Consider the following 23,826-nt stretch of genomic DNA (forward strand, 5'->3'; position numbering starts at 1 on the left):
TTAAAAAAAATACGATTGCTAATAAATATTAATAATTAAGCATAAGATACAATAAGAAAATGATTGAAAAGGATTTAAGTTGTATTCAGCATATTGTATTAATTTCCAGATTTAAAGTTATAGTATATTAGTTGAATTATTTTAGATTTGGATGTTATTGGTAATTCATTAGTAGATGATGATAATAATTCATCAAATGTAAGGAATACAATTCATATTTATGTTATATTAAACTTTGCGATTATTTATGGACTTGCACTCTAACATCTAGCCCCCCTCTCCAAAATCACAAGCTTATAATTATATAAATAATTTTTTTGTTTTCAATTTGAAACTCTTTAACCAAGTTTTTTTCAAGATAAGCTTGAAAAACTACTAATCTTTATATGTGTATAAGTCAACAATTACCATATTTCAATTTTGAAACTTCCCAATCTTTCTGAGTATCATCCTAATAATTGATTTTAATGATTTTGAAGAAGCTAGTTGCTATAATGGAGTTTATCATCCGAATAATTGATTTTATTGATTTTAAAGAAGCTAGTTGCTATAATGGAATTTCCAAATGTTGATTGTATTAGGTATTTGAATCTTGAAACCTTATTATTAAATATTCCCACTTATAAGGATCAAGGTAAGAAATTTGTTGAAGGGATCCAAATTAGAACTTTGAATTCTCCCACTCCTAGATGATGTATGGTTATAAGGATCTAAGCTATAGCTTCGAATTCTTTATGTGGTGATTGTTTTGATTTACCATTAACCATATTCACTTGATGATGCAGGAGCATCCTGACACGTCAATGGAAACAATTTAGAGAAGAAGACAAGTGGACGATCACGTGGACACCCAGGCCAGCCACAACTGAATTCTGTTCAAGGAACTAAATTTAGTTAAAAAATCAGTTAAAACTGAATGCATGTGTAATAAAAACTGTAGGATTCTTGAGAGAATCAAGAAGACGAGAATAGGAAAACTGGTGCCTACGAGAGAGGGGAAAAATGTAGTCGCTTGAGGAATTATGGATTAAGGCTGAGATGCCTTATATTGTAACCTGACTTTGTAAATTATAATAAAAACACGTCTTGTGAATTTGTGTCTGTTCTGTGTTTTTTTATTTTATGTGTCAGGCCCCTCAGGCAATTTTGTAATTGACATTCACTAATTCCCTGCCTTAACTGTTTGTTTTCGTTTTAATGCCTGGAAGCCGAAAACAATGAAGAGTCCATGGCGTATTTGTGTTATCAGTGTAACAAACACTGGCTGGTTTCGCGGATTGGAAAGCGTGTTGAGTGCAGGGCCACGTGAAGGGGCGAGAGTGCCCTGGGACGCCAAAGAAGATAACTAAGTCTGTGTTTTTGTTTATATGTTTTTTGAATGCAGAAGTTTCCAAGTTGGTACAGTGGCGGGCAGCAGATACAGCTCTGCCGATCGGCTTACATAAAGGCCGTCGAGGTACTGGTGGAGTTGGCCTCGTTGCAGACCTCGTTTCTGACACTCGACGAGGCCATCAAGGCCACGAATCGCAGGGTCAATGCGCTCGCGAACATGGTCAAGCCCAGATTGGAGAATACCATCAGTTATGTCAAGGGGGAGCTTGACGAGTTGGAGAGGGAGGATTCCTTCAGGCTAAAGAAAATGTCAAAATGCACATCGAGGATGGTGTGCTGGTGATCAGGGGCGAAGGAGAATTAGAGGAGTTGAAATGTAATAGCAGGGTTTGATTCCCTGGGGGTGGATGCAATGTTAATGCGATCAACGTTAAAAATAAAAACGGCAGTGTTGCAGATCCATGACAAGAAGGGGAGAGTGCTCCATCTGAGAGACAGGTCTCCCCAGACAAACGTTATCGTGCTGCCTTGTTAAGGAATCGTTTTGCTGATACAATTTTGAAAGCCCAAGAGAAGACCTTTAACCAGGGAGACAGGGGAGATCCAGAGAAGCTGCGGCGTGAACGGGAGGAATTAGAAAGGCGTCAAAGGGAAGAGAAAGCAAGGCTTCAAGAAGAGGCAAAAGCAGCAGAATTTGCTCGTAAGCAAGCTGAAGCAGAAGCTGCAACTGCTGCTACTGGAACATGCCGATTTCATGGTTTCTACTGTGATATGACATGTGAAAGTCTTCCTAGTTGGTTGTACCTAAAGAGAAGCGTTGCTGAGAGGTGTCATGGGCCCATAACCCACAGGTCCCAGGATCGTGTTTGTGAAAATACTGAAAACGGAGACACCCCAGACTTCGTTCTCATCAAGTGGTATCAGAGCGGGAAAGATTTCCTGCGGAGAGGAAGAAAGAAGGTACGAAGGAAACAAGAGGTATAGTTTTTAATTTTTAATTTATTTTGTGAAGGTGAGGAGATTGCAGCAAACCTAGAGCAGGAGTGCTCAATTGGTTTGAGAGGAGAGAACCGCGGAGATGCCGAGAGGACTAAGCTCAGCAGAGAAGCTTGGTAGGGCATCTGGTAGCAAGGAAGACTTGCTATTGTAGAGGTTTGGTTGCAACTCACAGAAGGCAGTTCCACTGACGAAGTGAAACAGTGAAACTCATATGACCAGGAGGTCATAATTTTTGTACCTCGGAAGCATATGACCAGGAGGTCATAATTTTTCTACCTCGGGAGCATATGACCAGGAGGTCATAATTTTTTCTACCTCGGGAGTATGATGCAGGAGCATCCTGACACGTCAATGGAAACAATTTAGAGAAGAAGACAAGTGGACGATCACGTGGACACCCAGGCCAGCCACAACTGAATTCTGTTCAAGGAACTAAATTTAGTTAAAAAATCAGTTAAAACTGAATGCATGTGTAATAAAAACTGTAGGATTCTTGAGAGAATCAAGAAGACGAGAATAGGAAAACTGGTGCCTACGAGAGAGGGGAAAAATGTAGTCGCTTGAGGAATTATGGATTAAGGCTGAGATGCCTTATATTGTAACCTGACTTTGTAAATTATAATAAAAATGCGTCTTTGTGAATTGATATGGAAACACGTCTTGTGAATTTGTGTCTGTTCTGTGTTTTTTTATTTTATGTGTCAGGCCCCTCAGGCAATTTTGTGATTGACATTCACTAATTCCCTGCCTTAACTGTTTGTTTTCGTTTTAATGCCTGGAAGCCGAAAACAATGAAGAGTCCATGGCGTATTTGTGTTATCAGTGTAACAAACACTGGCTGGTTTCGCGGATTGGAAAGCGTGTTGAGTGCAGGGCCACGTGAAGGGGCGAGAGTGCCCTGGGACGCCAAAGAAGATAACTAAGTCTGTGTTTTTTTTTATATGTTTTTTGAATGCAGAAGTTTCCAAGTTGGTACAGTGGCGGGCAACAGATACAGCTCTGCTGATCGGCTTACATAAAGGCCGTCGAGGTACTGGTGGAGTTGGCCTCGTTGCAGACCTCGTTTCTGACACTCGACGAGGCCATCAAGGCCACGAATCGCAGGGTCAATGCGCTCGCGAACGTGGTCAAGCCCAGATTGGAGAATACCATCAGTTATGTCAAGGGGGAGCTTGACGAGTTGGAGAGGGAGGATTCCTTCAGGCTAAAGAAAATGTCAAAATGCACATCGAGGACGGTGTGCTGGTGATCAGGGGCGAAGGAGAATCAGAGGAGTTGAAATGTAATAGCAGGGTTTGATTCCCTGGGGGTGGATGCAATGTTAATGCGATCAACGTTAAAAATAAAAACGGCAGTGTTGCAGATCCATGACAAGAAGGGGAGAGTGCTCCATCTGAGAGACAGGTCTCCCCAGACAAATGTTATCGTGCTGCCTTGTTAAGGAATCGTTTTGCTGATACAATTTTGAAAGCCCAAGAGAAGACCTTTAACTAGGGAGACAGGGGAGATCCAGAGAAGCTGCGGCGTGAACTGGAGGAATTAGAAAGGCGTCAAAGGGAAGAGAAAGCAAGGCTTCAAGAAGAGGCAAAAGCAGCAGAATTTGCTCGTAAGCAAGCTGAAGTAGAAGCTGCAACTGCTGCTACTGGAACATGCCGATTTCATGGTTTCTACTGTGATATGACATGTGAAAGTCTTCCTAGTTGGCTGTACCTAAAGAGAAGCGTTGCCGAGAGGTGTCATGGGCCCATAACCCACAGGTCCCAGGATCGTGTTTGTGAAAATACTGAAAACGGAGACACCCCAGACTTCGTTTTCATCACTTGATATGGTGGTTTTTGGTTGACCATTAACCATCTTCCATTTATACTAGTGGTTTATGGTTTACCATTTACGAACAATGTCATAGTTTTGAATAACCACTAACCAATTTGATTTCAATAATTTTATGGTTTTTTTTACAACTTAATATCCTAAATTGAACAATGATAATTTTGAATGGAAAATAACCAATTTACTTTGAATGATGTGGTGATTTCTTGTAAAGCACCAACCATTTTCACTTCAATTATATGGTAGCTTTCGATTTACCATAAACTATCTTCACTACATCAATTTATAGCCCTCTAAAGGTGTACGGGAGGTTTTTTCAATCATTGTGGAACCCCTGAGGTGTGGAGAGAATTATTTTTTACTTTATAGAATATACAAAATTGGATTAAGGTCATGCCCAAAATCATTTGGAATAATAGTTCAATGACATCTTTTTATTTTTCCATTTGTTCTTTCTCGTGAGTCTTTACCTCTTTCGAGGTAAGAATTAATGCATTTTATTTACCTTTTGATAATCCAATAATTTATCTATTCATAGTGGATTGTTTTCCTACCTAGATGTTCATTTTTAGACATCTAGATATTGGCAGTTTTTTAAGCATATGTTCATTGAAGCTCAATTTAAGATTGAAGATGAAAAAAGTTATTAGTACAACTATTTAAACTTGTGATTGGGTGGTAAATGTCAAACTATGAGTCCCTAGACAATAACCAAGTTTGATACTACATAGATATGTGTTGTAAATCTTATCTTTGATGATGTGTTGATGAGTTGTTAGTGAAATATAGATCTAGAATGGTCCAATTGATGTACTATAACTTCAAATCCTAAGATCAATATAATGAGTTGAATATGACATAAACCCCTTTCCAAGTTAATAACTAAGCATAAATGATACATAACAAGAAAATGACATTTTTGTTTATGCCACATTCAACCCATGAATGGATTATGAAGAAGTCATAAAAAAAACCTATATATATATATGATTGACTATAAATTAAAAATTAAAAAATCAATTATTAAAACCAATTATTATGATGGAAAATTAAAATAAAATAGTAAAAATTTACTCTATAATCATTATCAATAATAAATAATGAAATATTATATAAAAATGATAAAAGATAATGTTTAGAAAATAATATGTATTTTTTAATATATATATATATAGATATATATATATATATATATATATATATATATATATATATATATATATATATATATATATATATTGTAAGCTTGGTAGGACTACATTTTCATCATGTCTAATTTCTCAGAGATAACACAAGATTTGAACCAAGACTTATGGTTCTGTTATTGCGAATTGAGCTACCCCAAATAGACATTGTTTTATAAAATATGAAAAAATAGATTTCATGTTATTTTTAATAATATCAGTATTAATTTATGAAAATTGTATTAGTGATAAAGATTCAGGTACTAACATGTGTTGAATCGACATTAATTTATAAAATCTTAATTAAATATACACATTCATCTATATGAATGGAAGATAATTTCCTCCATTTCCAAGGTTGAAGTTAAGTCTATTGATTCATTTGCTAAATGTTTATTTTCTCTTGTAGGATTATGATGGAAGAGGATAATGTTATTTCGGAAAAAATGTTGATGATGGTTTCGACACTCCTTGTAAGATTCTTATTATATTATTGGTTATCTTAGTTTATCTAATTTAATTTTATTTTAAAAAAGGAAAAGGTAATTTTAATTTTTACTATTGGTTTTTGGTAATTATACATATTTTTTTGTGTAGTTTATATTAGGTGGTACATTGTCCATATTAAAGTTTATTTATACATTTTTTAAAGCCCTTTTAGCATAAATGCATTAATTTTTTTAGTTTCGTTATGCCTCCTAGTATTCTTTTTCTAGAAAAAATTGTTTGTGACATACTCAAAACCTCTATATATATATATATATTCATTTTGGAAAGTTTTCATTCAAAGCCTTACATTCGTATCTGTAGAATAAGGGACCTGTTTTTGAAAACGTGGAAGCGTTAGTCTTTTAAATCTCTTTCTTTTCTATTTATGAACGTTTTGATTCTATCCTTTACATTGTTATTAGTGGTTTCTTTTCTATTTATGAACGTTTTGATTCTATCCTTTACATTGTTATTAGTGGAACAATGTCCCCCTTTCAAAAAAGGAGGAATCTTTGAGAATGTTTCCCGTATGCACTAAGTTTATACCAGAGAAGTATCACTCAAATTGACCTATTTTCGTTATTGGAGAAAAACATAAGAATTCACAAATTCATAAAGTTTTTTTAATAAGTAACAACAACAATGTAATAGAATCTCTATACTTTATGCGACTTCCAAAATATATAGTATTCATTAATTCACTTCTTAGAATTCGATAATTATCATCACTAAAAAAAAATAGAAAATAGATAAACTATAAACTAAAAAAAATATTAAAACATATAATTATAAACTAATAATTAACAAACTTCCTTTATATATTACAAATTTGTCCTAAACAAAAGTAAAGAAAAAGAACATAAGATATAGATTCTTCTAAAAGAAATTCTCTTTTTATTAATCCTCTGTAGTAATAAACTATTAACCATAATTTTACATAATTTCACTATAAACTTTAATTAAAATTTAAAATGTTATATTTTATTTTTATAATAATTATTTTATATATATAAAACTAATTATTTAACTTATTTTATGTGCTCAAGCTCACCTACTTCATGGTGGTAAAGATATGATCGGGTGTGGCTACAATCAGATTTAGTCAACCATTTCTTCACACTCATTGTTATTAAAATTTTCACAATTGCTTTTTAAAATATGTGATAAAATATTAATTAATAAAATTAAATAATAATTGGTTTGATGTCTATCTATTCTGATTTAAAACATTATATAATATAAATATTTAACACATATTACATAATATAAATATTTAAATATTTAAGACATATATGTAATATAAATATTAGCTTATAGTTGTCCTCAGCTGCTCTTGAGTTCTATGGAAATTTTGGAACTAGTATAGTCCGAATATTCTATGGTGCTGAACTCCCAATCATATGTACCCCTCATGATTCCGATTCAGTTGACTATACAGATAAGTCTGGATGCGGATGCCCCAATTCTCTCCCGACATCACATTTCTTCAGTGGCTGAATTGAAAATTCTACTTCTTTGATCTCTCTTTCCTAGCGGTAGCAGAAATTTAGTCGTCCTCCCACCTATTAATAAAGACACTGCAGGGCTAATTCTGGCCCAGCGGCTTTGCGCCTGCCCTTCCTTCTTGTTTATTACGTAATTACAGTTTATGTAATATTCTCTTTTATATTAATAAAATTGGGTGGATGGTTGATGAATATTAATATGTTCTTGTAGTTAAAGTGATGAGAAAGGTAGGATGGTTATAAGGTTAGCGTAGTGAAAGATTGGAAAAGCGATTTCAAAAATCAAATATTATTACACCAAGGTATTTTAAGATAATTTTCTTTTAAGACAAAAGAAAAAGTTATTTTTTATTTTAGTTGTTTTATATTAAAATTTAATATCAATTGAATTGTCTTAAATGTAAAATTTAAGAGAAAAATAGTTTGAGACAAAAAAAATTTAAGATAAAAATTTATATTTAAGACAAAAAAAGTTTAAGATAAAAATATTTAAGACAAAATATTAAATTTAAGACAAAAACAGTTTGAAACAAAAATATTTTAAGACCAAATTTTATATTTAAGACAAAAATAGTTTTAGACAAAAATATTTTAACATAACTTTATATTTAAGATAAAAACAATTTGACACAAAAATATTTTAAGACAAAAATTTAAATTTAAGACAAAAATAGTTTGAGACGAAAATATTTTAAGACAAAATTTTACATTTAAGACAAAACAGTTTGAGACAAGAATATTTTAAGGCAAAGCTTTATATTTAAGACAATGACCACTTAAGATGAAACCCATTTAAGACAATTAACAATTAAGACAATATTATCTTACAACTGCAAAATTGACTTTGATAGTGTACCCTACGTCCACCAGCTTGCAAGCTACTATTATCTCGTGCCTATAACGAGGCTGATATTTCACTTACCATTCACTTTATCTTATATAAAGACATCGATTTGTTGGGCTCTTCGTTTTGTGGGGATAGCTGACTCTAAAGAACGCGACAACTTTTCGTGGCAAGTTTTCTCGAACATCAATTCCTCTTTTGTCCCTTCGATCTCTGTTAATACGATTTGAGACAACTTGTCTGTCATTGCATTCGGCACTACTACATGGAGGGGGATTTTAAGACAAAAGAAATATTTTGTCTAAAATTTGTTTACATCTTAAAATTTTCAATACGAGATGCTAGTAAAAAAGGTAAATGTAAAGGATTAGGGGTTTGTCTTTACGCTATTGATGGGTTCTTCAAGAAGTGGAGCGATGGAGGCCGACAACAACATATGGGATTTAGGGCGATGGAGGCTGACAATAGAGGTGTGCTTCATGAGAGGAGCGATGGAGGCACTTTCACTGAACATGGATAGGAATTTAAGGATGATTCGGATTATCAGAAAACTCCTTTTTGGTTTCAATGTTTTTTGGGAACGAGTGTTAGGATTACAACAAGAAGATTTAGTGGGTAAGTTGTCTTATCTGCTAATGGATGTCTCTTAGATGGCATCATGGGTTAAAGAACATTGGTACCCTATTCTTAAGTACTCTCCTCTTTTCAACATTTTATACAATCAATGGTTTTTCTTCCATTTTATTAATGATGATGATGTTGTGAATATTTTGGGATCGTATTGGGTTCATGGTCGTGGTTTCCTCTCTTTCCATCACTAGCATGTGGGATTTGATCCATACTTGGAATTTCCATGAAATAACTTGGTTTGGGCTAAACTCGTTGGTTTACCCCTTGTATTCTAGTCATGTGAACAACTATGATGGTCGACAATTCCATCAGTAAATTTGCTTTCTTGGAGGAAGAAAGTGTGTTACAAAGAGATAAACGTATCACATGGATTTTGGTGGAGGTGGACTTCAATGTTGGCCTTTGTGCAAAGGTGCAGCTCAATTGGTGTGGCTTCTCTATTAGGTAGTGAATTAACTACTGGGCAATTCGTTTTCGTTTTCGTTTTCTGGGTTGTCTTTGGATCGGTCTTTGGACTCCTTATGAATAATACTAAATATCATATGATTTCTGCTTACCCAGATGATGCACTGGTACTAGAGATTTCTCATATTTTTGGTGTTATCTGCACTGCATTGGATGTAGGTTTTAAATATGTTGGATTTATGCTCCAACCTAATTATTATGGAATTAAGGACTGGAAAAATACATTCAAGCTAAATAATTTCTACTTCTCAAAAGTTACAAGATTACGTAGATTATTTGCCTTGTCATTTTTTCATTAGTTTCCTTGATTTTTTCTTGTGCAATTTGTCTAAATTTATACAACTTCTTGAGGATTGTAATGTTGAAAATGGAGCAAGAAAAATACATTTCCAACCCTCATATTATTTCCAATTATCTTTTATATGACTTAAATAACCTAGATTATTTGGCCTTAAATAATCTGGGTTAATCATGGAAAAAATAACATTTAAAAGGAACCTGTTCATAACCCAAAGCCTAAATATGGGGCTAGCCCTCGAATTCCAATTGAATTTCCTTACGGAGTGCCTTTGCAAAATCTATTTCAACACAAACAATAGTGCATGAAAAGTTATTGTACTTGTTCTCAAAACTTGTAATGTAGCAACCCAATTTGTTACCTATGGTTTTGAAAATACCATCACTATAGCAAAAAAGGGGAAGATATGACAATCTAATCTATAGATGCACAAAAGATATTTCCTTGGTAGCAATTAACTCCAGAGTCTAGTGGCTGAGAAACATTCCCTTTGAGCCCATGAAATAGGGCCCAATTTGTAGATTAGATCCCCATCATCTTCGCTTTCAAAAAAAAAGAAAAATATCCATTTCCACAATGTAAAGTATAAATGGGCTCATTATTCACCCAATTGTTAGAGATCCATTCTAAAATAGAGCTATAACTAGGGAAAAGTTTGGTGGACTTACCAATCAAACCTCATTCCTTAATGGCATTGAATTTCTTCCTCAAAGAGGCAACAAACCCCAAATCAAGAGAAGGGATTTTATCTGTCCTTTTTACAAATCTACCACATGGTAGATAACCATGACCATCCATGCCAGGGTTGGAAAGACCACCCATTGTACAAGAAATGAAATCAACATAAATTTATGAGAGAATAGACCAACCAAGACAATAGAAAGTTGGGGCAGCAGAAAACAAAACCTTGAATCAATAACATAAACTCATGATCTACCACAAATATCTCTACATACATCCACTATAAACCCAAAATATGAAAAAAATCGTCGCTTAAATATGCAATAGGCGAGGAGGAGCGATGATGACTAGGGAAACCTAGCCGCGTGTACCCTTGACCCTTAACTCATCCATGCCCTGTTTCTTCTCAATAGATAAGATTTCCATATCAAATTAAATTCTCATTTTTTCAAGTAAATTCATATCCATTTCAACCCTTATTATTTAAGCATAAATAGGTTTATGCCTAGATATATTTTGGTCCGTCTTATATACCTAATAATTTAAGTATTAATAGACTTGTGCTTAGATTTTATTTTTTTGAGCCTTCCCAATCTAAAATTAAGAAAGATCTATGATCATATTTAACTAGCGATATGTAAATTATAACAAAAATGTTTATCCACCATGTATAATATATACCTCATATTTTTAAAGTCACAAATTTTCTGTATAAAACTTTTGTAGGTCTAATGGTTAAGAACATAGTAAAACAAGATATTCTCAAAATCATTTTTTTTGATGTCTTAAATTGCTATTGTACTAAGAGGCACTCTCCAACCCAATATGGAATAGATGTTGTAATGTCTTGTTATGTTATAGTTCTTTTGTAATTCAACTACTTCTATGAGTTTAAGGAAAATTTACATCATGATCACCATAGTTTCAAAACATCATTGACCTCACTCCCACAAGATTTGTTGGCCAATAAATAAAGACAGAAAAACACAGACATCAACAAAAGAAAACTATAAGACCAAATACCTATTGCCCATATGGACCAAAATTATCCAAAAATCAAAATACATCCCATAATCATCATTAAGCACCCATATTACCTAAACTTGGGGCATCGTGTCCTCCATCTCCAAGATGGTGAAATGCTTCACTTATAGGAGCCTCAATGTGTCCCATTCTCCATTCAAAGTTGTCTAACCACTCTTAGAGCCAACTCTGACATTTGCGTGTTGAAGGAAATGTAACTAGGTTCGGTCTTCATAAATGTACTTTTGATATTTGTACTTATTCAAGAAAAGAAATATTATTTTTATAATATATATCAATGAGTTTCGTGCTCATTTAAATACGTATAGCACATGTTAAGTGCCATATGTGAGTCTAATAGTCAAAAGGAAATGTTGAAGGCCTTAAGGGCATTTTACACCATGTACGAATATGTATTAGAGTCAAGAGAATACCTCCAAGCAACTTCAAAGTCTCCACCAATCATGTGACACCAGCAAATAAGAAATTCGAGCTAAATATGTCAAGTTGGCCTGCAGGCTTCTAGTTGGCCTACAAGTCAGCCTAAAGGAGGGACAATCCTCTACATATAGAGGTTGCCCACTCCCTCATAACGTCAAGCAATATCCTATGAAATCAATGAAGAAAATGAACGTGTAAAGGTTGGAATAATGACAAGAAAGGGAACCTCTAGTGCAATGTACAAGGTGAAGTCTAGGCCGAAGTTAAGAGGATTGTTTTCTAGGGTAGAAAACAGTCACACGTGCGAGAAACAGAAGTATCCTTATAGTCATTACATCAACAAGATAACAATCATAAATATCACATTGTTTGGGCTAGTAACCTAGGCTTATAAGGCCTCCTACTCAAAGCAAAGAAGAGAGTCTCTCAAGCGAAGAAGAAAGGAACCAAAGCATAGGAGAAACCTATCACACATGCGAGAAATTAGGGTTGTAGTACAACCATATAAAGTCTGCCACTACACCTCAAGAAGAAGCTAATTTGGATCAAGGGAAGGAGGGTATCCTCATTGGTGAAGGATCTCACAAAGGACCAAAGATTGAAGTCTCTTCTAGAGCTCACATAAAAAAGGTCCATCACCTGTAGCTGAAAGAAGAAGGAGGATGAAGTGTCGCGGAACGAAGTGCCGGAAGAAGGAGCACAAAGTGCCGGGAAAAAAAAGTGCAGGAAGAAGGAAGGATTTGACTTGTGCTTGGAGGATATTCTAGTCAAGGGTCTAGGGTTTGGCATTGATCAAGAAGGAAGCTTGAATAAGAGAAAACTTACTGAAGGGTTTTGCTCTTAAGAGAAGAGAGGTTTTGGCCTTGGAAGAGAGCCAACATCTTGTGTTCTTGTTTTATGTTTTGATAGTAGTTTGATGAAGCAAACACACATGCATTAATAAGCAAAGAAGAATATTAATCTAACAAGAAAAGTAAAAAGACTTCACAAATTGTTATCTAGTCCCGAAGAATCACTTTACACCTAATTTCCCTAGATTCTTCAACACTGCGAAGGGAGACTAACCGATCTAAAGTATGCCACTATTTATGTTGAATACCATTAAGGAAACTAATGAACTCATCGTGATTATTGCGGCGGTCTTGAGCCAAATGTTTTATGGCTATTGTCACTTGATGAATTTGGGGTTCCAAGGAATCGAAGGGAGTAGGCAAGGCCATAGGTCCGAAGGAAGAAAAGTGTTTATTCTCTAGATCCTCCCCATCGTCTTGAGGGCCCACATATGCACCACTCCCTGTCCACGAGGGCTTGCTCCTCTTCGAGCCCATCCTCACTAATGGAGCATTGACCTTTCGATGAAAGCTTCGCTAGACCCATACCACCCCTTCTTGCAAAATCCCCAAGTTCCTGTACAGTTGAAACTCTCCCATGTCTAAGGGTCTACAATTGATGACATGCTTGCACGTCACTCCAAAGACCCACAAGCCAAAATTTCCCCAATCGCCCAAAATTTTCCCTTCATAAGCATAGAGATGATCAACCACAAAACCTGTGTTCCATGGACATCCCTCAAACAACTAGACCACCACTCACTCACCCATCCATAGACTTGCTCGACGAGCTAGCTACTGTCAACTGTAGCCATAGGGATAAGGATACCTTATACACCAACCTGATGCCACATCACCCCTCCAAAGACAAAATACCACCACCGAATAACTCCCCCACCCCTTAAGGCTTTTAGTTCTCAAATTTCCCACCCCGTTCTGGCCCCTGGACTCATTGCACTTCCAACAATTCCCTCTAGGAACATAAAATGGCTGAAACCAAGGTTTAAAAATAAGACAAAAAGAGTATGAGACCGACAAAACCAATTGAAAAGAGTATGAAGAGACTCCTTCACCCACACAATAACTGATAGATGGGCCCAACCCACACAATGCAAACCAAAAAATGAGACCAACAATGCACAAACTAGACAAAATTACCTGCACAAGTGTGAGGGATGTTGTCCCAAAAATCAGGTTGATGACAATCCCACCTTCAAGCACCACCACACACCTCACCCATGCATAATTCTTCATGTTATCATGAAACCACCTCGAACTAAGGTCCCATATGGCATTCCGAATTACCTGCGGATCCAGTCTCGCTGCAACCTTACCCATACATTGCTCTCAATAATCAATGTTTGGCTAGGAGTAGGGATTGGCTTAACCAGAAAGCCTCCATTTGCACCTGGAAAGACTACACTCCAAACAATCCCATCCCTCACCTTCCAAAACCTGCAAATTAATTCTACCATCAAGCTCAAACCCGTTATACTCAATAATGTCTCCAGAACCTTCACCCACGAAGCACCAAGTGAAACTTGCCAAACACGATTCTGCTTCATTGATGATGTGTGGTATTCACATTAATGCCCATGTATCGGGCTTCTATTAAACCATGAGCCACCCCCATTGGGGAGTCTTGTTATGTTATGTTATCTAAACATTTTGACTTTATTAAATTACATAAAAATAAAAATTAAAATAAAATAAAATTGAGAAATAGCCAATTTACTATTGATAGTTTTTGGGATTTTTTTTCAATGATATTCTTGTGTAAGAATATTTCTTTATTTTAAACTAGTCTAAATTCATCTTAATTCCAAATCTACTAAGTTCTGAGAGAGATCCAATCGCTTTTCATTCTAAAAAAAAGTTTGGTCCCTCTCGACTCTAAATAAAAAATTAAAATGAATATTATAAAACCCAAATTTTACAAACATCATGGTTACACCTACCATATGTATCACATCACGTTTGATTGTTGTTGAAGGTTAGGATTTGGACATATAATCTCAATTGTGGACAAACGCTAAATGAAAAGTCCCACAATGGTCACTCGTGGACATTAACATTGGAAATTCTCAACCCTCCGTGACAAGAAACCAAAAGAAATAATAAAATAAAATAATGAATCCATTATCGATCTGGAGAAAAACCCTTATCTACATTATTGAGGAGATTAAATGAGCTCGCACACACCACACAAGAACGAAACCCTCCATAAAAGTACACGCTCGCCATGTCAACAAGCCCCTCATGACTTGGCCTGCCTAAATCACATATATGGCGTAGAGTTTCTCGGTTTTTCTTCAATTTCTTAATTATCACCTTTGGATTATGGCTAGGGTTTTGTTGCTCGAATGACCTATCCTGTTTCTGAAGCTCCAACGGATTTATATATCATTTTTCTCTAGATCCTTGGATTCTCCCATGCCAACAATAGGTTCCAAGTTTTTGTTTTATCAAATTTGCAAAGGGAAAAGGCCAAGAGGTGTTTTAAAACACTTTGAGAAAAAAATGGAAAAGCCCCCAAAAAAATAGATGAGTGAAGATTAGCTATGGAAGGTTTAAGACGGAGGGGAAGGGTAAAGATAGAGATCAATGCCAAGAGCCTCCTCCTTCTGAGTTTAGTTTTGTTCATCTCTTGTAGCCGAACAATAGAGATTTGGCTGCAAACTCGGTCGTGGATGTAGGTCGAGAGCTCGACAACTACTTGTCCCAACATTCAGTTGCTGCACTTTTACAAGATGGGACTTCTCTCCATTTTGCTCAGGGTATGCTCAATTTCTCTTTGGATTTTTCATTTTTTTCATCTGGACACTGAGCTTGTGGTTTGGGTTACCATTTTTTAGATACACACCTTTCTTCTCTCTTGAGAATAAAAGAGGTTAAATTAGGTTTAAGTCAGATAAATACAAGTCTCAGCCCCACTTTGTTGGGGAGATTGTTAATACCAAATTCTTTAGAGGGATAATTTACTTTTGTGTAGTTTGGAAAAATTGAGTCTCATTACAAACTTCATGTTAGAAGACTAGGCACCGTAATTTGAATCAGTATTGTACTTTCCAAGATAAAACCCTTTGCAGCCAGTTGTAGTGCAAGTTTTCCAATCAACCCATGAAACACAAAACTTCCATATGAACAATTTAGTTACCTTTAAAGTTTCCCCTTATTTTGGAAATGTGGCTTTTCCATATCTCTTTGGAATGGAAAATCATCATATTGTCTTGTCCTGTTTTTACGTCCTCTTCTCTTGATGGTAAATTGTTCTTGGAGAATCAACTTTATGTTCAAAAATTTACCAACCCTTCTGGTCATATTAATAATTCAGTCTCAGAGAAGTGATTTTATACAACGACATTAGTCGAATTAAATTAGTTCACTCCTCGCATAGATGCAATGATGTACTTTCTATGGACAAACACCTTAGCAACCACTTGTATTCTAAGCTCACTCTTTATCCTATGGAACACAAAACTTATGTATGAACACTTACAATATTCAAAACTTATTTTTCTCTGGTAGCATGCCTTTGTCTGATCTCTTAGGAAGAACAATGTATCACAATGTTGTGTCTTTTTTTTAATTTCTGCATGAGACTCTGGAGGGAAATCCTTCTTGAAAACCTGGCTCTATGTGTAGAAATTTACCAACCGCTTTGATCGTGTTATTAATTCTGTCCTAGAGGTGGCTCATTTATCCACCAACAATGATCAATTTAAATCAATATGCTCCTTTATGAAGATGCAACAATGAATTTTTAGCAACAAAACCCTTAGCAACTATTTAAATTGCAAACTAACTTATTAGCCTATGGAACACAGAACTTCCACATGAACACTTGCTAACTTCAAAACTCTCATATCTATTGGGAGTGTGGTTTTTTATCCAACCAAGCCAATGGAATGAAATCATTGTGACTCTTTCTTAAATGCAAATATAGTATTACCTAGCTTTCTCAACGAACAGTGCAAGTCCTTAACCATTCCATTTTACCCAAACAAATACTAATTTTTTCTTATAGTATTTCCTAGTTCACTAAGTCAATGGTGAAAGTTCTTAACCACTATATTTATCATAATAATATACTTCCAAGAAACCCGATACTTGCAGCCAGATAGGAATGCAAATAAATAATTTGATAGTTTTGGTGAAACATGAAAAAGAGGAAGCTTACTTATTAACCATGGAACAAAACTTTGGAATCTAAGACCTCCATCTAAACACACTTGCCTCCTTCAAATCATCAAAATTTTCTGTATGCACACTTGCCACTTTCAAAACTTCCATATGAACACTTGCCACCTTCAAAAATTTTATATGAACATTTTCCACCTTCGAAACTTACCTTTATTTTGGTAGCGAGGCTTTTCTAGATATATTTTGAAGGGAAACTCATTGCACTATTGTGCCTTGTTTTTCCATCCTCTAGGCTCGAGGACAATCCTTCCTGTATACTTGGCTTCATGTGTAGAAATTTATCAGCCTTGCTGGTTTTACTACTAATCATTATGATCCTTTCTTAGATGTAGCATAGTATTACTCGGTACACTCATTACTTAGTGAATAGTGCAAGTCCTTAATTGAGACTTAACCATTCAAATTATCATAAAAATATACTTATACAAATAAACAATTTTACAGCTTCAATTATCCATGCACAAGAGGAAGTCTATATATTTAAACTATGGAACACAATTTTGAAAGACAAGACTTCTATATGGACACTTTCTACCTTCAAAATTTCCCTTGTAGTTTTTCCATATCTCCTTGGAATGGCAGGTCATCACACTCTTCTGTCTTGTTTTTTTTCTCTCTACACTTGGGCCTAATCCTTCTTGTAGAGTTGGATTTATGTACAGAAATTTCCAAGCCCTTTTGGATATATCACTAATTATATCCTGGAGCAACCTTCTTTATCCAGCTACACCGGTTGAGTCAAAGCATTATGATCCTTTCTAGATGCAGTATAAAATTATGTGGTTCACTCAGTGAACGGTGCAAGTCCTTAATTGCTCCATTTATCATAAGAATGTGCTTCCTAGTTTCTGGATGTTTTAAATAACATGAGAATGAAAATAAATAATTTGAGACTTTTGGTGAAAGATACATAAGTGGAATCTTACCCATTAACCCATGCAACATGAATTTGGAAGACAGTGTCCATACGAACACTTACTACTTTCAAAAGTTTTTTTTCATTATTTATTTTATTTTATTTCCATTTGTTGGGAGTGTGGCTTTTCCAGGTCTCTTTTGAAGGATAGCTCATTACACTATTATGTCTTTTTTTTCACCCTCTGCACTAGAGGGTAATCCGTCTTTTAGATTCAAATTTATGTGTAGGAATTTCCCAACCCTTCTAGTTTCACTACTAATTATGTCCTGGAGCAGGCTTTTTTTATCTAGCTACAACAATTGAATTAAAGCCATGTGATACTTTCTTAATTTCATTATAGTGTTACTTTGTTCACTTAGCAAATAGTGCAAGTCGTTAAGTACTTCATTTATTGCACAAAAGTTACTTCCAAGTAGGTGGATACTTAAAATCAAACAAGATCGTACCTAAATAATTTGAAAGTTTGGTGAAACATGCAATAGATAAGAAAATATAATTTTATTAATGGCTAACTAATGACCACAAAATTAGGTCAATGGGACCGAAGTACACAACCAATATGAATACAATGTGGGAGTGGAAGCACAACTCCTAGAGAATTCTAAAAATAACATAAAGAAAGAAACATGTAGAAGTACAACCTCAAAACACATGTAGATAACTATGAAAATAATGAGTGAGTTTGTCCAAGATAGTGGACCTGAAGAGCTTGGAGAGAGAGAGAAAGAGAGAGAGAAGAGTTTTGATGATGAAGCCAATGATGTCAAGGTCTCCTGGGTATGATGCCTGAGGGTGAAAATTTTATTTTCATTTTCCAAACCCTTGTTGCCTTGACCTTTGGATTGTACTTCCACATAAGCCATTTCTTTGTCAAGGTTCCCATAGTATTTGAATATATAACTTTCATGAGATTGTCCTCAATCCACAACCTCAATAAGTTCTTGTTGTGATCTCCCCACCTTGCCTCTTCCCTACTTTGTTTTCATTTTTGACAAACTGTCTCTATGAGAAGTCATTTAACTACCATCCTTATGGTACTTGCAAACTGTGATGTTACCAAACCCTCCAAGGATCTCAAAATGGTAAAATATAATTCATGCATTCTTTGGGCATGCCAGTCATTATTTTGTATCTACTCAAGGAAAATTTCATCCACAAATTTCTAGCATTTCCATTGCCCTCTTGTAATCGTTGTTCTGACTAGTTTTGCCTGATGGTTGGGTGGCTTTGGTTTTAGGATTTTTCTTTTTCGTCTAAATTTTGTTGTGAAAAATATTTTTCTTATCAAATTCTAATGTTCTACATCTCCATTATTGATATAAGGATCAACATAGATATATAGCATAAAGGTCAAATACCTATATGCTCTTGACCTACAGGCTTAGGAGTTCATAGCCCAAAAGAAGTGAGTGGTCCCTAAACTTTAAATTGTTACTTTTTTATGTGTAATGGTGATTCCCTGCAAGATTGATATGCATGCCTTCATACCCTAGAAATATTAAATTTTGTGTTTCTCCTAGCTACTGGTTAATGTGAAATGCATCTCAAGGAAAGGTTGCATACAAGGGTATATTTTGCGATATAACATCACAAATTATTAACATCTTGGTAATTTTGAGATGAAAGCTTATGGTTTTCAATAATACAACCAAAGTGATAAGTGAATTGTTTAATGAAAATACAAATATAATGTTTATATGAAATGCATAAGGGTATATTTTGCAAGATCACATACCAACCTATTAGCATCTTGGTAATGTTGAGATGAAATTTTATGGTTGTCAATGATACAACCAAAGTGATAAGTTAATAGTTCAATGAAAACACAAACATAATGTTTATATGAAATGCTATAGAATTTCTTAAAATATTGGTTTTGGCTTTAAGAATTATACCTGAACAAGTTTTCTAGATCTGTGTAGAATAAAAATAAATGTTGAAGGATTTTTGAGTGCTTAAAACTGAACAATCACATGAAAAATCATTTCTTTGATGAATAAATGGGCTCTTATTCAAAAATATTTTGTTGGAACATCTTCAAGAAATATAGGGGCTGCACTGCAAAGAATTTACTTTTCTCAACCTAAAAGGCTAGGTTTTTGTGGCATTTGTTTCACCAAAGCAACCGCGTGTTTCTCTTGGTTTCATCCCTTCTTGAGCTTAGCCTATTCAGGTGGGTAATGTTGAATTTCCATGATCTTTCTGTAGAGCCTCGAAAATGTATTCAAAATATCATCCAGTTTCACCTTTATCGCCACCATTTCACTCACATGTCGCAACTCCATGACCATATAACCTTTCATTAGCCTCCATTTTCATAATTATATGGGTTCCATTTGTGTTTTCCAAAAGTTAATGATTTCTAGTATTATAAGTTAATTAAATGGTTAAAACTTAGAAAAATGACATATACTTGCTGATACTTAAAAGTGGCTTGAGTTTCATGACATGTGTAGGTCATTTGGAAGCTTCCAAGGCACCCTTATGTGGCTTCCAATGCTCAAATTCGAATTCCCTTCAAGATATGGAAGGAGATTTGGATAAAGGTCAAAGAGGATATGTGTCTCATCATTACCTATTTGAGTTGTAACTCTAAGAGGATATGTGTCTCATCATTACCTATTTGAGTTGTAACTCTATGAGATTTTCTAGGGATCTAGGAAGAGAATAATGGACCTCCATTAATGAGGTAGCTTCTTATCTTTTTGTATAAATAGGAGAGCCTCCTCCTTTCAAAGGCATGTGTAAAGTTGGAGATACTCGGGTGTCCAAGTTAAGATTACTTATGAATGGAATTTATATTCAACACCATGCTCATGAGTGATGTTCACCTCTTTCTGGTAATGCTTGCATTGGGAGCCTCTCAACTTGTCATCTCTCATGCTTTTGGATTAGCCACCTACAATGTGTGAGATTTATTGTTTTTCATAGATTAATATTTATTGCTTTCATAGATTAAGATTTATTTATTTCATATCTTTTCCTATGTGAGAGGTTAAGAGTGATTGTTTTTATTCTTTCATATCTTTTCCTCTCTAAGAGGTTAAGAAATTGTTTTTATTTTCTTTCATATCTAGAGGTTAAGAGCGATTGTTTTTATTTCTTTCATATCTAAAGGTTAAGAGCAATTGTTTTTATTTGCTTTCATATCTAGAGGTTAAGAGCAATTGTTTTTATTTGCTTTCATGTCTAGAGGTTAAGAGAAATTGTTTTTATCTTCTTTTGTATCTAGAGATTAAGAGTGATCGTAGTTAAATTAAAAGTTAATTTAGCTCAACAAAATTACATAACCTCCCGAATAGTTTTCCTCAAGAATTTTTTGCGACCTGCTGGAGCTGCGCGCGTGCCTGTCGACCCTAACCAGTAGCGCAGCGGCCTGGGCCTTGGCCCCTACCATGGCCCTCCCGGATCCGCCTCAGGAGGATCACGATCCTCAAAAAGCCTTCTCAGATTTGGTAAAATCACTTCCTCCCCAGCGCCCCAGACCTGCAATTTCGAAATTTGTTAAGAAGCTAGATGTTCTTCAAGAAGTCCAGCTGCCTCCAACCCTTCCTCGCATGGCAGCGCTATCCCTTGCTGAGAAAGGACTCATAAGGAAATTTACAAGCCTTTAGCCATCGCCAAGAATAGTTCAAAGATGGGTCGAATGGAACTAGTCAGACAAGATCCCAGGAAAAATATCAATAAGATTCTGCGGAAAAGGGTATTACACATTCCACTTCGAATCCAAAGCAGACAAGGATTTGATCTTCAGAAACGGGCCGTACTTCATGGATTCCAGGGGTCTCTACCTCAATAAATGGACCCCAGATTTCGATCCGGAACTGGATATCCCCAGTGCCGTTCCAGTTTGGGTCCGTCTCCCTCACCTACCTCTCCATTGCTGGGGAGATGAGTCGGTTCGGGCCATAGGGAATGCTGTTGGCAAATACATTGACCGAAGCGAGCCCAAGGACAACATGCAAGCCTGCGCAAGGATCTGTGTCGAAGTGGATCTAGGTAGAGGACTGCCTGAAGCAATAAAGCTAAAAGTGGACGACTGGAGCCATATACAGCAACTGGACTATGAGCAGATACCATTCAAATGTAAGGTATGTCACGAATACGGGCATTTTGCTAACAGATGCACTAAAATTGTTAATGCAGAGAATGATGAGCAAGACGGTCACTGGGAACCTGTTAAAAAGAAGAAATCAGCCCCCCCCCCCAAGCCTTCCATGGATTCTGACAACCCTGGACCCTCTATCCAGCGTCCTTCCTCTTCCTCTCCCGTTCCATCTGGCCCCCTCCTTCCCGATCCGCCCCTCCCTTCCTCCTCCAACCCCTTTCTTATCCTTTCCACTGACGATTCCGTCCCTGAAAATCCCTCCATAGAGCCCCCAGACTCCCATCAACCTCAGATCATCTCTTCTCAACCCCCTCTCGAGCCCCTTTCATCAAGGATCACCAGAAGCTCTTCAAAAGAACATGGAGCAACCAGCGATACATACAAAAAACCGGGACCTGGCAGAAAATCCGCTAAGCAACATAGGGACGAGAACGCCCAGAAGGACATAGCAATGGGCACACAAACTCCAATAGAGTCCTTCATCCTTGGACACCAAGAGAAAGAGACAAGTGGTAAAGACCAAGAGAGGCGAGCACCTCTCCGCACGCCCAATGCATCATGATGAAAATCCTTTCATGGAACAGCAGGGGTTTAGGGCACCCCTCTAAAATAGCTGCCCTCAGAGATCTAATTCACAATGAGAAGCCAGAAATTATGCTGATACAGGAGACAAAACAAGATCAGCAAGAAATGAAAAAAATTATAGATCAGCAGAAACAATACTTAGGAAGTATTAGCGAATCTAGAGGAGCCTCGAGAGGCATTGTCACCATTTGGGACAACAGCAAATGGATCTGCACTGCAGCAAACCCCCACCAGAACTGGATCAGAACTACTCTTGACAGCAGAACAGGCAATCAAACAGTAATCATATATAATGTTTATGTACCCAACCATTACAGAGAAAAGGAAATTTGCTGGGATGATTTGAAGACAAGCATTGATGGGGAACGAAATACAAATATTATAGTCGCAGGTGACTTCAACCTGATCTTGCATGCCAATGAAAAAAGGGGAGGCACCTTCGCTTCAGATCCCTTTAGAGGCCGCCTGGAGACCATCATTCAGGACCATGAATTAGTTGATATTATTCCTAAAAACCGCAGATACACCTGGAGCAATCGTAGGATTGGCAGTGGCAATATAATGGAAAGACTAGACAGATTTCTAGTCAACATCTCGTTCCTCTCATCCTTTTCTGTAGGATACACCAACATCCTCAATACCTCTGCCTCTGATCACTATCCCATCACACTAACTTTGGAAACCCACTGTCCTCTTGGCCCTATTCCATTTAAATACAACCCTCTTTGGAATCGGATTCCTGCGGCCAGAGAAATTGTTAAGGAAACTTGGAGCCAGCATGTGGAAGGCTCGCCATGTTTTATTTGGGAAACCAAATTAAAAAGAACCAAGAAGGCACTAAAATATTGGGCCAAAGAAAGTTATCAGGAGCCAGAGGAGACCAAAAAGAAAGTCAAAAATGAATTAGAAGATGTGCAGGCAAGGATTGAAGAGCATGGACTAACGCAGCAAAGCAAAGAGCAAGAGAACGCATTATATGTACAGTTGAGCTACATTAATAGGGAGGAAGAAACCAAATGGCGCATAAAATCCAGACAATTATGGCTCCAAGGGGGAGACAAAAATACAGCCTACTTCCAAAAAGAGGCCACTGCTCAAAAGCTCAGAAACAATGTAAATACAATCTTGGATAGCGAAGGAAATCAGCACAGCACTCAAGAAGCCATAAGGAACGCTACCTTTTAGCATTACAGGGACCTCCTCATTGAAGTCAAAGGGTAGAAGACTACTCTGACTTGCTCCAGCATCTGCCCAAAGGAGTCACTAAGGAGATGAATGACAATCTAAGCAAAGAAATTGAAGAAGAAGAAATTAAAAGAGCAATCTGGAGCCTGCATCCTGATAAGGCACCAGGGCCTGACGGATTCCCCATCTGCTACTACAGGGAGTTCTAGACTTTGATAAAAAAAGACCTGACAAAGATGATTCGGTGGGTGCAAAGGAAAGGGAAACTTGGAGGA

General features: G+C 36.2%; 1 protein-coding gene across 1 annotated transcript; it reads left to right on the top strand.

Annotated features, from left to right (window-relative positions):
• Positions 1–22,339: 22,339 nt before the first annotated feature.
• On the top strand, positions 22,340–23,551 carry LOC149200588 (uncharacterized). The gene has a single exon (XM_089400995.1). It carries the CDS (start codon positions 22,340–22,342, stop codon positions 23,549–23,551), a length of 1,212 nt encoding a protein of 403 aa, XP_089257121.1.
• The last annotated feature ends 275 nt before the right edge of the window (positions 23,552–23,826 follow it).

Source organism: Pinus tabuliformis, chromosome 2_1, assembly GCF_031772625.1.
Source record: "Pinus tabuliformis cultivar Carrire ecotype Pingquan chromosome 2_1, CPIR1, whole genome shotgun sequence".
Taxonomy (NCBI): domain Eukaryota; kingdom Viridiplantae; phylum Streptophyta; class Pinopsida; order Pinales; family Pinaceae; genus Pinus; species Pinus tabuliformis.